Genomic DNA, 15,348 nt, shown 5'->3' on the forward strand with positions numbered 1-15,348 from the left:
TGACTGATACATTATTAAATAATCGATAAGATGCGTAATTTGTAAAGTTATAGCTGTTGAAGGTTTAGCTTAACTTGTCATGTAGAATTAAATCGTCAAGTCCAGCGGTTCCTAACTGAGGGGTCAAATGATGATTGTCAGACAACTGTGAGATAATTTGGACATGGATCATTTTACCTGCTTGAGTCTCAACAACTATTGAAATATAAAACCATGAGAAGTTCAGAGGATGAACGGATAACAACTCTTAGAGATCTGTAATGTGACAAGAACCGAGTCACAATCCAAAATAGATTTAGTATGGTGTATACTATACTGCTACGGTTTACCATTGCAGATACATTTACACTGCAGTGATTGTGTCTCCTTGACGGACCTGCAGCCCCTCGGGCTGCAATCAGCAGTGATGACAAAGAAGTGCTGATTGGCCGGCAGTCATCCTCCAATAACAGCTCATGAATAAGGAATGCAGCAGGAAGAAGCACTCCAGTTAAAAAGTATTAATTATGCAGGGAGCTCAGCTAGACCAATCACATAGCACAGTCCTCACACGGCCAAGTTAGCTCTAAACTTTTCAATTAGGACTCTGCTGTTTATATCTGATAGAGAGTGTGTGTGTGACTGTGTGTGTGTATACGTATTCATTAGGGACTGTTTACCCTCCTGGGATGAACTGTGAGGTCTGCCAAGACATCATTAAGCCATTAAAACACACGGTAACCATCCCCAGGAGAATACACACTGTGAAAAAAGGAACAGCAGAATGAACAAATAGATCAATAGATCTATCAGCACTCTGCTAGGTCCACAGCCCAAAGGGAACATTCTCCTCCCTAAGTCATCTCTCACACTTGAGGATGGAGGCTCCAATCTCTGAGCCCTTTATTGAATCTTTTTAAGTAGCTTGTTTGGAGGGAATCGACAAGATGTAAGAAAAAATGAAACGTAACTAAAGGCTGAGCACTCGTCCATCTCAAGTTATAAAAAGAGCCAACGTTTAGATGTACATAAAGAAATAACTTTTCAATGGTGGACCAGCTAACTACTTGTTAGTAACATGATTGGTTATGATAAGAACAGTTATCTCTATTTCCTGCACTGAGGGAACTAAAATCAGTAAATTGTTTTGAGCCAATAACAGATGTCTTTGTTCCCCCCCAACAAACTATTTCAGTAGATACAAGGATATAGATTTGATAAAATGCCATTGTACTCCATCCCTTGTCATCAGTCAGTTTGTCTTTGCCAGTTTCTGTGTCGTCCCAAAAAGTTTGAAAGAGTGAAAGAGTAGTTTTCCTTGAAGCTGAATGAATCCTGGTATTTTAGCAACTTGGAACCAGAGCTAAAATGAAGACCATCCCTATCTCTCAACCTGCCTCTCCCTCCTCTGCTTCACCCGCAGGCTCATTTGGTCCAGGGAGGATGACTGAGCATTTCGCTTTCCCAGCGCAGCGTTTCCTGGAAGACGGAGAGTCGTTTGTGTCGCTGGCTGTGGAGACGGCGCTGATCGGGTTGGGGCAGCAGAGGATGATGCCGGACGGCCTCTACGCCCAGGAGAAAGTGTGTCGCAACGAAGAGCAGCTATTGGCCAAGCTCCAGGAAGTCAATTTGAACGACTCGTTGGTGAAAATCTTTCAGAAGCAAGCCGTTTTCCTGCTAGAGGGTGAGGAGAGCTCAAACTTTGTGAAGCAACTGTTGATTCTAGATTTTCTATTGTGGCGATTTACATCTTAGGACGGTAAACTGAAAATCTACATTTTTCAACATTGAAGACGTCACATGTGACCCACCTTCAAATGAGGAAAATTGCCCCCTCTTCATTTCCCCTATAATTATTTCCATCATTGATTTATCTGCTATCTATTCTCTAAAATAACTATTTCCTCTATGACATGGGGAAACTGTCTGTTATAATTTTCCACTATCTAAGGTGCCATCTTTAGTTGCATTTCAAATTGTCATATTTTGAAATGATAATAATTTTGGTGCTACAGACAAGGAAGAGAAGTCAGGACGTATCGAGGGACAGACCAACAAACACGTTGTTGGTTTTGGCCTTTTTAAAGTAAAAAAAATAAAAAAATAAAATGCAAAATAATGAAAACCTTATCGTTTATGATATCATTACACTTTGGCTTTTATTAAAATTATATCCAGCTACAGAGAAAAACAAACTGTATATAGAAATTAAGGTTAGAATCAATCTTAATGCCTTTTCCTAGATGCCATAAACCTTTAAACTCTTTTGTTATTCTTGTAATTTCTATCTAGACCTATTTATTGTTATCATTGTTTGCGGCTACAATGTGACGCTGCTCTAAGTGAAGTCATTGCTGAGAGGCTGAAACAAAAGTCTCTGTACGTTTCTAGTGGTTGACTTACGGCATGATGGTGATTAACAGCTGAGTTGTTCCGTTCAAATCAGGGTCTGTGAGTGATTAATCTGTGGTATCAAACTTGTGGACATATCAGGCAGGGAAACATCTCACGCACAAGGTCACAGTCCAGTCATTTATGAGCTGCCGTGCTGCTCTTCACTGTGCTGCATGCTGAGATCTGTGATTGCACATTCATCTCTCCTTCGGCCAACTCTGCGGACTGAACTGATCTTTGTCTTGTGTCTCTGTGCGTTTTTTCTTCCAGCTGGTCCTTACACTGGTCTGGGAGAACTACTCTACAGAGAGAGCGTGCCCATGCACACCTTTGCCAAGTATCTCTTCACCTCGCTGCTACCTCATGAAGCCGAACTGGCGTACAAAATTGCACTGAGGGCCATGAGGTGAGTCAACTGGACAGAGGGTCAAAACAGAGAAATAAAGAAAAAGTGAGAACGGGAGGTACCGTCCTTCTCTGTCTCCTTTTGGTCTCTTCTGTTTAATGTGTGAAAGAGTGAGTTTACCAGGGGCGATATCAACAGCCGCAGGCCAAAAATGCTTCTGGCTACAATTAGACCTACAATCAGTTGAGCAACGAAACATGGATGTAGTGGAGAAAAAGTAAATTCAACTTCCACCAAATTAACAAACACTGGAAGTATTGTTGGAGTTTCGACATCAGCGGCAGCCATTTTGGTTTTATAAATATAAATGCTTCCTTGGTGCTCCGCTCTCAAACGTTCCCCTTTCTTAGATAAATGGATGGAAAACTATCTGAAGGAGGGGGAGGTGGCAGACTCATCTGCGAGAGTGAATAAATATGAGCTGGCTGATTGGTCTTGTTTCCAGGCGCTGAAAAAAGCGTATGATGCTACAGACATGGAGGAATGGAGGCAGATTTAGGAGCTATCTGGGGCACTGTTTAATGACAAAACCTCCTTTTGCTGAAATATTCACTAAATAATTCAACACGGCTGAAAACCAGTTTTATAAAATGTGTGAATAATAAATACATGCTGTTGGTTTCCTCCCTGACCGCCACTGGAAACGTTATTTCCTCTTGCCCAAATTACGCCCCTTGGATTTTTACAATAATGTTTATTTTTGAAACTCCAGACTTGAAGCATAGATGAGAAATATTAATCTTGTGGTATCACAGCAGCAGTAACTGGATATAACAGAGTGTGGAGGAAAAAGGAACCAAGCTGTTATTTTTAAACCCATCCTTATTGTGGCCTGAGGCAAAGATCCACCTGAGTTTATTTGTGCCGACAGACAAAGGAAAGCTATCGATTGTTTCTGTAACAGAAGCATTGCTCTCTAATAACTTCTTTACCTCCATGAAATGTTCATCTTAGTGAACAGATCAGTTCCTGTGTGATTACGCTTCTCTGTCTGTGTCTAATTGAGTTTTCCTCTGTGCGCAGATTGCCAGTCCTGGAGTCCACGGCCCCCTCTGGCGACATGTCCCGGCCTCACCATATAGTGTCGGTGGTGCCCAACCGCTACCCTCGCTGGTTCACGCTCAGCCACATAGAGACCCAACAGTGTGAACTGGCCTCTACCATGCTCACTGCTGCTAAAGGTACAAATGATATGTCCATTTGTTTAGGGAAAACATCTCTGGCTTTAAGGAGAAACTGTGTTTTATTGACTCTATTCACAAACAATGATTTATTCAAAATGTGTTGTGCCATAATGACACTCAATCAGTTCTCATTTTATTTGGCACTCCCTGGTTACAACTTTAGTTAAATTTGTTCTGCTTTAGAGAGGTCTTGTCAACTGTGTGCTCATTTTAGAGCTGTAGTCTGTGGTGCTGTTGAAGAATATGCATTATATAGAGGTGATTCTATTGTTTAGCATACCCATATTGCTTTACAGTAAATATTATCAGAATAATAGAAGCACCACCAGTACTGACTCCATCCAAACTTATCAAATACTTGAATCAACTCCTTTCTAAAGCAGTTTCAGCACAGAGTCAACATTATAAGCTTCATAGAGGAGTTTTTATTCCAGGACTGATTCATTAGACCGTGAGGAAAACGAATGAACTGACAACTGATTGTGTTCTAAACCCTATAATTCACCTTTAAAAAGAAACTTAAGGATTATTTTATATTCGATTTCTGCCAGTAGATCCCTTTCACCTAATTATTACACACAGAACCTTTAAAGAGATACGTTATTTGTGTAATTATGGGAACAATAACAAGATAAAGTGACATGTCACTATAACCGTTGGGGATGTTGTCACTAGTGCGTAATCATCTAAATTGTAAAAAATATTGTTTTCTTAACCCTAGAATGGCCCTTTATATTTAAATACTTTATATTTACACCGGTAGCCGGTCCTCTCTTAACACCTTTTTGAGTTTCTATAACAACAGAAGTCTGCCACAGGTTCTCTTTCATGTTTGGAAGGCGAGGGTGAGGTGAGGGGGATTCGGCTGCAACATGAAACTTCTCACTAACTTCAACACACTGAACTTTTAAACAGGAAACGTTTCTGTAACACTCTGTGTCGCTTTGTGCAGTGTTAGCCTCGACCCTACCCCGAAGCCATGTAGGTTATTTATGTGTCTGACCACCTACAGCGTGAACCACCTCCCCTCCCTAACCCGCCAACACTCCCTGGGTTGTTCCATGTTACACACTGTGTCAATTTTAAATCTCGACAAAATATATGTAAAATCACCAACTCTAAAAATATCCCATAGGCACGACTGTGGTTATGATGGTATGGGGGTATGTATGTGACTGTATAAATGGATGCTTATTTACAGCCACTATTTAATTCCAGGCACAAGTTCTTCTCTTCAGGCACTGACTGAATATTTTTCTTGCTCGACCGTTTCTTGCTCTAACATACCAACTTGTCATTTAACAAAATATTTTGAGGTTGTAACATTTTGTAAGTCACGTCATTAGTATGAAACATATTTGAACATGAAATGGATCATTATAAAATGAGTCTAGTTTTGCAACATAAGAAGACTAGAAGGGCCTCCTGAGAGCGCAGACCCCCTCCAAGGCTAATACCCTATCTTTCCATATCAAACCAGTGTTTCCCATTAGTTATCTAGACTGTGACATGGGCCATATTCTTATTTGTCCTGCCACAATTTCATAATCAACCAAAACATTTATACACTTGTCATAATAACATGAGAGGGTCCCAACCTTACTACGTAACTTGAGATAATGGGATTTGAATAAGAGATCTCTAACTTGCTGGATTGAATGTGTACAGCACAATTTGCCACATAGTTAAACAAGCACTCACGTCATCGTCCCTTAAGTTGTTACCATCCGTGTAGACAATCAGACCTTGTAGTTTCAGCTGCAGTTGTGTGCGTAGTTGCAAGGGCATGTATTCGCATTGCATAATCTGTTACAAATAGAAATAAAAAACACAGATGTCACATAACTCTAGCTATATTCCTATACAAATGAATTTACCTCTGTGATCAAAGACTGTTAAAACACCAACTCAACATTACATCTGATATCATTGGCTGTTTGTTGTGTTCACAGGTGATGCTCGTAAGCTACAAACAGTGTTAGAGTCCATCCAGAAGAATATCCACTCCTCATCCCACATCTTCAAACTGGCCCAGGATGCCTTCAAAATCGCCACCCTCATGGACAGCCTGCCGGACCTCACGCTGCTCAAAGTCTCTCTGGAGCTGGGCCTTCAGGTAAACAACACAGACACACAAGCAAACGCACTTCATGAGACTCGCGTAGACTCTGAGCTAATCCCGTGTTTCTTATAGGTGATGAGAATGACCCTGTCCACCCTGAACTGGCGGAGGAGGGAAATGGTGCGGTGGCTCGTCACTTGTGCTACTGAAGTCGGTGAGTAGGTCTTTCACCCAAAAACGTGTCTGACTTCAATATGGCACACGCACAGTTTACAGTAATAAGGGTGAAGGCAGGGGTGGGGCCTCAACTAAAATCTGATTGGCCCCTGAAGCGCTAAGTGTTTAGTCACTTGACTCTTAAAAGATAAGTAAACACCATAAACTACGTCTTATTTGTTGTTGTCCATATTTTCTAAGCTTTTGGGGATCTGCTTGTTCAATTTGCGTGTTTTTACTCAAAGTTATAGAATATACAACACACAAGGAAATACCTTACTGAATAGGCAATGGTTCATGAATGTTGGACATGTACTCTGCCTCTTTATGGGTAGTTATTCAGCAAAATCCTAGGTCTGACCTTGGGTGTAGATTTTCCTCTTAAAGTTTCTGTTAAAGGAACTGTTCCTTATTTCTTAAAAAAATAACAGCTTTTCCTTATAGCTGACTATCTCCCTTTTTTTATCATTTTTTTTTTATGATCTTGTTGACGGCTTTAACTGATGAATTTGGCAAATCTACTGCTATCTTGGGTAACGAGTTTGGCTGGTGCAAAGCGTTTACATTTTCAGAAAACATAAAAGTAAAATGTGTTGTAGTTGGTTCTTTTAGATTAACACATTTTTTGCTGCAATGAATAGTCTTATTTTATGATTATTTTTGTCATGCTCCCCTCAGGAAAATAGCAATAAATGAACAGAAACCCATTTAAAGTAAGCTAGTTAGATCGGGTTGCTGATGGTTGCAGATTAAATTAGAGTGGACAAATACACAGTTTCTGCAGAAAGAAAGAAACGTTTCTTACACTATTATATGTTTTTGGTTAATTACTACCTCCCAGCTTCTTGAGTTACTGAATATTTTTCTTACAACAGCCTTGTATACATACATGCAAGGAAATCTAGAGCTTGACAGGCCTACTGTGCTCAGCTCCTGTTTGGGGAGGGGATCAGCAAACGTTGGCAAATGTCAGTTACAAATAATTTAGACGGGCCGATGTGGAGATGTGAGAGATTTTTGAGATACACCAGGTCGCTCTTCACAAGACCTTTTTAGAAGTGGATTTTGGAGGCCTCTCAGCAGGAGGGAAGGAATGACTGGCAGAGTAGTAATTATGGAAGATTGTGGGCTTTGGGCTGATTAAGTGGGCCTTATGTTTGGACTTGAATACTGAAACCCAGTTGCTGATTTCCCTGAAGTGGACAGGAAGTGGGGTCCAGAGGGGAACACCCTCCTCCCAGATGATTTCTTGTGAATGTGGGGGAGTGACAAGGAGTCCCTGTTTCTGTGAGCACAGTTTGAATGGATGCATTGAGAACATGCCAGTTGGTGATGTAGAGAGGGGCCAGGCCATATAATGTCACTGCATTGGAATTAGAATATTGGATTAGACGGTTAAAAGCCATTGTAGTGTCTGTGACGCAGTTTGTCAGAATTCCGGAACAATTGAATGATTTCTGAGTACAAACCCTTGAGTGAAATAGGATTTATTCTGAACAGAAACATTCCAGAGATAATAATTTAAAAAATATATGCTGTTTAGATATTATATCGGTTAATGAAATCCATTTCTAGTCATGACTTATTCATGCATGGTTGAAGTTGGATTAAATGTCTTCAAGGACTAAAAAGAGCATTATAACTTCAAGTAGTGAAAAGTTTACATTACTGATGCATTTTATATTCTTGTGACTGCAGGATTTAAAGGACAAGGCTGGTCAGATTTTATTATTTTGTTTAACAAATCCTATAAAAATACATAAACCACTGTATGCAACGGTAAAAAACTCTGTGGTTCCTAGTAAAAGATAAATATTTGGAAATACCTTTTTAACCAAAATGGAGAAAAAGTAGCTTTTTGGGTTTTTTTAGTGGCAGATAATCTACATTTGGTTTATGCAGAATAACGTAAGGCGAGGAAATACCTAGTGTGAAAAACAGTACCAAATGGTAAGCATGTAAAATTAAAGTTAAAGTTAAAGGACTGACAATTCAGCCTTGGTGTACCCCATAAGGGTCTTTAAAGCTGGTTGAAGATGTTCTATTCAGATGTAGGGCAGTGTGGCCTAGTGGTTAGAGTGGAGGCTCTGCAACAAGAAGGTTGCTGGTTCAAACCCCACTCTCACCCATCTGCATGCTGAAGTGTCCTTGGCAAGATACTGAACCCCTAAATGGCCCCTCATAAATGTTGAGTGTACTAATTGTAAGTCGCTTTGGACAAAAGCCAAATGACATGTAATGTAATGTAAAACCTTTACTAAGATGACTTTTCCTTTCTGCCTAGGTGTGTTTGCACTGGACAGCATCATGCAGAGCTGGTTCACCCTCTTCACCCCCACCGAAGCCACCAGTGTTGTGGCTAGCACTGTCATGTCCAACAGCACCATCGTCCGCCTGCATTTGGACTGTCATCAACAGGAGAACCTGGCCAACTCTGCTCGCACCCTGGCCCTGCAGTGTGCCATGAAGGACCCCCAAAACTGTGCCCTTTCTGCCCTGACGCTTTGTGAGAAGGACCACATTGCCTTCGAGACAGCCTACCAGATTGTACTGGACGCAGCTGCTACGGGAATGAACTACACACAGCTGTTCACAATAGCACGCTACATGGAGCACCGTGGTTATCCAATGAGAGCGTACAAACTAGCAACATTAGCCATGACTCACCTGAACCTCAGCTACAACCAAGACACACACCCGGCCATCAACGATGTGCTGTGGGCATGTGCGCTCAGTCATTCGCTGGGAAAAAACGAACTGGCAGCCGTCATCCCCCTGGTGGTGAAGAGTGTGAAGTGCGCCACCGTCTTGTCGGACATTTTGCGGCGGTGCACATTAACGACTCCAGGCATGGTGGCACTGCACAGTCGCAGGAACTCTGGGAAACTGATGTCTCTGGACAAGGCTCCACTCAGGCAGCTACTGGACGCCACTATTGGGGCCTACATCAACACGACGCACTCTCGGCTGACGCACATCAGCCCACGCCACTACAGCGAGTTCATAGAGTTCCTCAGTAAAGCCAGGGAGACGTTTCTCATGGCACAAGACGGACACATCCAGTTCACCCAGTTTATAGACAACCTGAAACAGATATACAAGGGCAAGAAGAAACTCATGATGCTTGTTCGAGAAAGATTTGGTTGAAAGTGGACCAAAAGACTATTGCCCTCTTTTTTTTTACTTGAGACTCCTTTTTTATCCTTTCTAACTTGAAGTGAAAATCCACTTAAAACAACATTCATATTCATATGATTTGGGACTACTGGGTCTAATGTGATACTGAACTGAAGGGGTGTAATTATATGCACATACCATAGAGATGTAGGGCTATTTAAAAAGCAGCATCAAAAGAAAGAATGTCTCCTGCACACTGATTCCAAGCCACAAAATGTGAAGAACAAAAAGCCATCGTTTCTATCCCACTCTAATCCCTGACAGGTCAAAATGCTTAAAAATACCACACCCACATACATATGATGTATGAAACAGAAATAATAAGAATCTCAAAGCAAGAACATGAATCTAAACGACAAAATATCAACAATATATCAGAAAATTAATTGTTAGAAAAAATTGATAGGTTTGGGTGGTCTTTCCAGCAAATTTGCAAGGGTTAATGCTATTATCACTATTATCACCATTATTTTTATTATTGATAGTAAAAATGAAACAGATTTTTTTTTAGCGGTAACCACTGCTGAGTGGACATGTCTTTTTGAGATTAAGTATTACATTTTGCACTATATCATATTATAGTGCTGTGGATAAAGTCAATTACACAGTAGTGAAAAATGACTAGAAAACCAATCCTTTCTACCTCTCAATAATTCTTCTGTTGGTCGTAGCAAATTCCCTATTGTTTTTACTTGAAATTATCTTTTCCATCCACACACAAGACCGGAATTAAATTAGGCTATAAATTTAAAAACGTGTGTATATATATATATATATGTCAAGGGTTTTGACCTTACACATTTTCGGGCTTCGAAAGTGTTGTAAATGTTGTGACTTGGAGTCACTGTGCAGTCTCTCTTCTAACTAATGTGATAATGAACACAGGTTCCCGAAGGCAGATCCTTAGACCTTATTCAATTCAAGCCGCACTAAGTGTCAGCCTAAGCACAGACAGATCCTGGGTTGACTTCCGTGTTGGAGGAAGAATTGGACAGTCCAAGGTGATAGGGTTGAGATATCAAAAATGCTGCAGGGTGAAGTTTCTCTCTGAAAATGGACACGTTTGAAATTGAGGGGGAAAAAAACTGAGCCCGGAAAGCAACAGCTTGGTATTGATGTGTATAAAACGATTAAGTCTGCAGAAGCGGAGAACTGTTTGTCCTTTTTTTATATGTATGAAAGAAAGAGAGGAAGCGTTTTACACTGAGTATATACTGTATTGTCTAATGGCAAAAAGTCCTCCTTGCACTCCTCCTGTGTCCCTCTGTTAACATTCACAGCCTCAAAGAGAAAACAAATGGCTTTAAACCAAATGGAGCAGCTCCATCTGAAGTATTGAGTACCTCTTTTTAGGGATCCAGCTTTACCCCACCACCCCCCGCCCTCCCCAGTGCTCAGAAAAACTCCAAATCCATCATCAGAATTCATCAAAGGGGTCAATATTTGTTCCTGCCATCTTTAGGCCGATTGTTTTTGCTTCGCCGTCTCAAATGTTCAACATGCTTCGTTTACAGACTATTTGTTACGGACACACATCAAACTGTCACAGTGCTCGCTCTTGTGGAAACTTTGCAACTGTCAACATACATTCTCAGGGATTTCTCTTAAAAAAAAAAACACGACAAAAAAAGAGAACAAAAGCATTTTAATGTCCTGTATATATGAAAGTATATGTCTGAATATTGAAAAAAAAATGTATATGTTAAGTAATTTATGACAGAATATTCTATGTGAGGCACAATACTTGAAGCTGCAGTAAAGAGAAACATATCAGAAGGACTTCAAAACGTTCGCCTTGCATCGCATCAGGGGCTGGTGGAGACAGTAGTACACACAGAGTACATGCTGGCAGGTCTGGCTCTGCAGACATGCAATGAACTGCAGGCACTGGCCACGTGAAGACAGGAAGTGGACGTTCAAAGAGAGAATCCTCCCGAATACAGAAGTGTATTGGGGACGGCAGACGTGAGAGAGGACTATGGAGGTCGAGCAGAGACGACGTTCAGATGCCAACTGCTGCGACACCCCAGTGGACACGTCTCCTCCTGCAGTGATCCGATCACGAGACGAAGCTGCTCTACGCCCAGTGTCCATGCCTCCTCTGCTCACATCTGAACTTTGAGCGGGACAGGAAGTTGGGTAAAGTTTTATTTCACGAGTCCTGTGTTTTACAGCTAATATCCTGTGAACTTTCCTCATAACTTTCCTAAAGATTTACTGTTGATTTAAAATTTATTTCAAAGAAATGCCTACACAATTTTGGATTCGCCTCATTTGTGTCTGTGAACTCCAATTGATTTCCAAATAGTCTCCCATGAAGTTTCCTGAATGCATGGTTAACATAGAGACTGAACAATCAGCAAAAATAAAGAATAAAGTTTCTAATAATAAATCATAGAATAATAAATATTTGCTGATTTAATGAAAATGAATCTGGAAGTTTCCAGGAATTTAGCTGTAAAATACAGAAGCTGTAAAATAAAACATTGCTCTATATCATGGATTTTGACTGTTCCACTATTTTGTGCGTTTTCTTTTTATTTCCCCTCTCGTTCAAGTGTTTTCATTTCTCTCTAGAATTCCTCACACAGGAACAGCCTTCTTTCTTGCCTTGTCTTAATGCTTTAAAACAACCAAATGGGAGTTCTAACTACCAAACCCTTTTCATAGGCCAGCTGACGTTTGGTTACAAGTTTTCTTAATGTCTTTTTGTTTTTTTAGCTGAACTGTATTCTGTGCTTTAAAAGCTCATGTCATCCGTTTTTCAGTGTCGTCTCTTAGAGGTCTGTTGGTAGCTCCTTTGTTTAGAAGCGAATATTACTCCCTTTTATTTATAACGTTAGGTAAATGATTGTACAACCATGTCGACATGCTCATGAAGTTGAAACTAAGATTTGATACACTGATCGATTTATTTATGTAACTAAATCACTGTTTTATAAACTTGTTATTGAATCAACATTTTGTTTGGATTAAATTAGTTTTTTGACAGCAGGACGACCTCTGTCTTCTTTCTTATTTAAGCTCTTGTTTGCTACGTTCAGTTACTTCTGCACTAATTCTTAGTGGTGTCCCGTCTCTAAGGTGCTTATTTCAGACTCTGTTAGTTTACTGAGAAGAACTTGTTCTATTCGTGTGAGGTGTGGGACAAATGTTTGCTAAAATGTCTAAAGTCAGAGTTTTTAGTTTTTTTGTATTTCCATTACTCATATTTTAATTACCTTGTTTCCATCATATATCAGTACCAGTTGTATTTATGTGTCATGTATATATATACGGACAGAGACATAAACGGGTTTCAATGTTAAATTCTGTATGGCTTGTCAGTACAGATTAGTGCTCTCAAGGAGGAAGTCATAATTTCTCTTCCTGCTTATTTGTCTTCCTGCAAAGATAATTTGGGAATTTTAAGCTTTGCTTATCTACTTCCTGTTTCTTGTCAACAGGGAGCAGGGAGCAGGAAGCTCTTTAAAAAATGACTTTGTTGAGGAAACAAAGGACCATTAAATGTTGGAAATATGGTGCAAGCTAAGGGTCAGAAAAAAAACTTAATTGACTGAATTAATGTCGACTTCCGGGTCGTATAGAAACTCCCTACGCCATCACTCATTGTTTTTATGCTACGACTGTTTTTCTACACATTCTTCAGTCGTTCTGCATGTGTTCACCACTTCTACCTCTCTACGTTTAAAAGGTTCAATCCTAATCACTGAATTGTTTTGAGATGACATTTTCCAAGTTAGTATTTAATTAATCAAATGAGTTATTTGAATCTGACAAGAAATTGTTAGAACTGCTCATGCCGTATAACTAAACCATTACGTTTCTTGACAAATTCCATCCACTGATGAAGGACACAAGATGTGGAAGAAAGTTCACAGTAATTGGGGTTTGTGTGAGGTCACTGACATTCTGACAAATGAGCTGCAGCAGAAACACGCGGAAACCTAGAAAAAAGGATTTTTTTTGAAGAGAGTTATGTGAAGAGATCAACACCTATTTAAGCTGCAAGCCGCCGATAAGCTCGGCTTTGCACAAACACTTGGAACAAGAGGAAACAGTTAGCCCATCTCTGTCTCAAGGAAACACAATCTTCCTCCCATCAGCTTGACTGCTCATCTACCTACTAATTCCCCAAACCTCTGTCTGTCTGTATTCGGAACTCACATCTCGCAAACCGTTCATCCCAGTGTCAGCTTCTCCCTTTTCCTTGAAACTGCAGTCGTCTATTAAGTGTTATTGTTCACCCATCAACCCATCACATGTTTCCTTTAGCAGCAGATTCAGACTTAACACACTCAACAACAGGAACATCTCAGCCTCTTCTACAGTATCGGTCGTTCACAAACCTCCACAAAAACACATACAGTAAATATCGTATTGTATCTTTGCACTTGATCCTGGATGCTTTTATTGCTGCTTCAGGCTATTATCTGGATCAAATGCAGCAAAATGTCGGTCCGAGCATATCCTGTACCCAGGAAGCAGCTTATTTCTGTAAGCTCATCTGTGTAACTGGCACCACAGATAAATCTTATCACCCTTAATCACACATATCCTGTGTGGACCGGCCTGTTATTCCATTCCTGCTACAGAGTTAGTGAAGCCGTCCGCCTAATATAATCTATCTTCAAAATAGAAAGTTGTATCGGAAATCAGAATTTAAAATGACTGATTTAACACTGACATAACATATACATTAATGTAGACTGTATACAATTGAAAACAGCGCATTGTATTTCATATGAATTGAAGGCACCACTGAATGAAGCTGTAACAGGGTCTGACCCTGGATCAGCGGAGCAGTAGATCACTGCTGCTCGGTTTGGAGGCAGAAATACGAGGGTTGCACAAAGCACCTTGGTGAAGATGACTCCACTGCACCAATCATCCATCACGCTCAGGCCTGTCCTTGGAATATATAATGTAATGATAATCTGATCCGGTATGCAAATGTAGGCACAGTGGGGTGACTGCAGGGAGAACAGTCCACCTGCCCCGCAACACGAGTAACCTTTATCTGCTGATCTGCTGTCAGATTACAGCCCTCAGTGGCTTTACAGCAGCAGTGAAGGCAAACGGGAGCAATTTGGTTAAAAACACACTGTTTTCTACACAAATGAGTCTACTGGCAGTTTGACCTGCAGGCGAGGGCTAGGTGATTCAGCAGGCGACCGTTGCTCGGGGGGGGGTTGTCATTTCATCAAAAAGTCGACAGTTTTATCCCAGTGTTCCCCGGGCTGCATGCCAAAGTGTCCCGGGCAGGACACTGAAGCCCACACGTCATGTAGACTGCATGTGTTAACATAAGTCTTCTGTGTTTTCAGCACCGCTGTTTTCTAAATCCTGTCTGTGATGGTGTCCACACAAGCAGAGATGCATCACGACCGTCCATCACACAGGGAGTGTGGCAATGGTGGGACCACGTGAACACACACACATCCAGGGAAGATGAGTAACGCTGGGGAGGGGAATCATATCTTGATTATTGTATAACGCTGTGAGAGCTGACATTATCAAGTATGTCACTCACTTTGCAAAAACCCTCTCGAGAGTACAAGCGTTTACTTTATCATGTTACCAAACAGGATAAACTACTGTGCAAGCACATTGAGAGTGCATGCGTTCACTGTGTCATAGCCTCATGTAGTCACGTAGTGCATGAGGTGTTTGTCATCCCACCACCAGTAAAGTTGGCAGGTAGGAGGAGCTATAAGAAACAGATACACCAACTGCCTCACAACATCCTGAACATGATAAGATCACATCACTGGATGTGGATCACCTTCACTGACACACTTTCAAACTAGGTTTAGATACTTGAGATTAAAGATACACATTGTCTGGCCCAAAATATTATCCAACAGCTCTGGATATAGTGTATGATTCACACCGTCAAACTTTAGTAATGGGATATTAATTGTTTTTTT

The 15,348-nt window shown here is 40.7% G+C and overlaps 1 protein-coding gene across 1 annotated transcript in view; it reads left to right on the top strand.

The window, feature by feature from the left end:
• zswim6 (zinc finger, SWIM-type containing 6) overlaps nucleotides 1–12,412 on the top strand; it is a 42,636-nt gene extending 30,224 nt beyond the window's left edge. Inside the window, exons 9-14 of the mRNA XM_062413150.1 lie at nucleotides 1,403–1,663; nucleotides 2,644–2,779; nucleotides 3,803–3,960; nucleotides 5,916–6,079; nucleotides 6,158–6,239; nucleotides 8,526–12,412. Coding sequence (XP_062269134.1) covers nucleotides 1,403–1,663; nucleotides 2,644–2,779; nucleotides 3,803–3,960; nucleotides 5,916–6,079; nucleotides 6,158–6,239; nucleotides 8,526–9,388 — 1,664 coding nt within the window. The 3' untranslated portion in view covers nucleotides 9,389–12,412. The remainder of the gene's footprint in view (nucleotides 1–1,402; nucleotides 1,664–2,643; nucleotides 2,780–3,802; nucleotides 3,961–5,915; nucleotides 6,080–6,157; nucleotides 6,240–8,525) is intronic.
• Nucleotides 12,413–15,348: the final 2,936 nt, after the last annotated feature.

The sequence above is a fragment of the Platichthys flesus genome, chromosome 19 (genome assembly GCF_949316205.1).
Source record: "Platichthys flesus chromosome 19, fPlaFle2.1, whole genome shotgun sequence".
NCBI lineage: Eukaryota > Metazoa > Chordata > Actinopteri > Pleuronectiformes > Pleuronectidae > Platichthys > Platichthys flesus.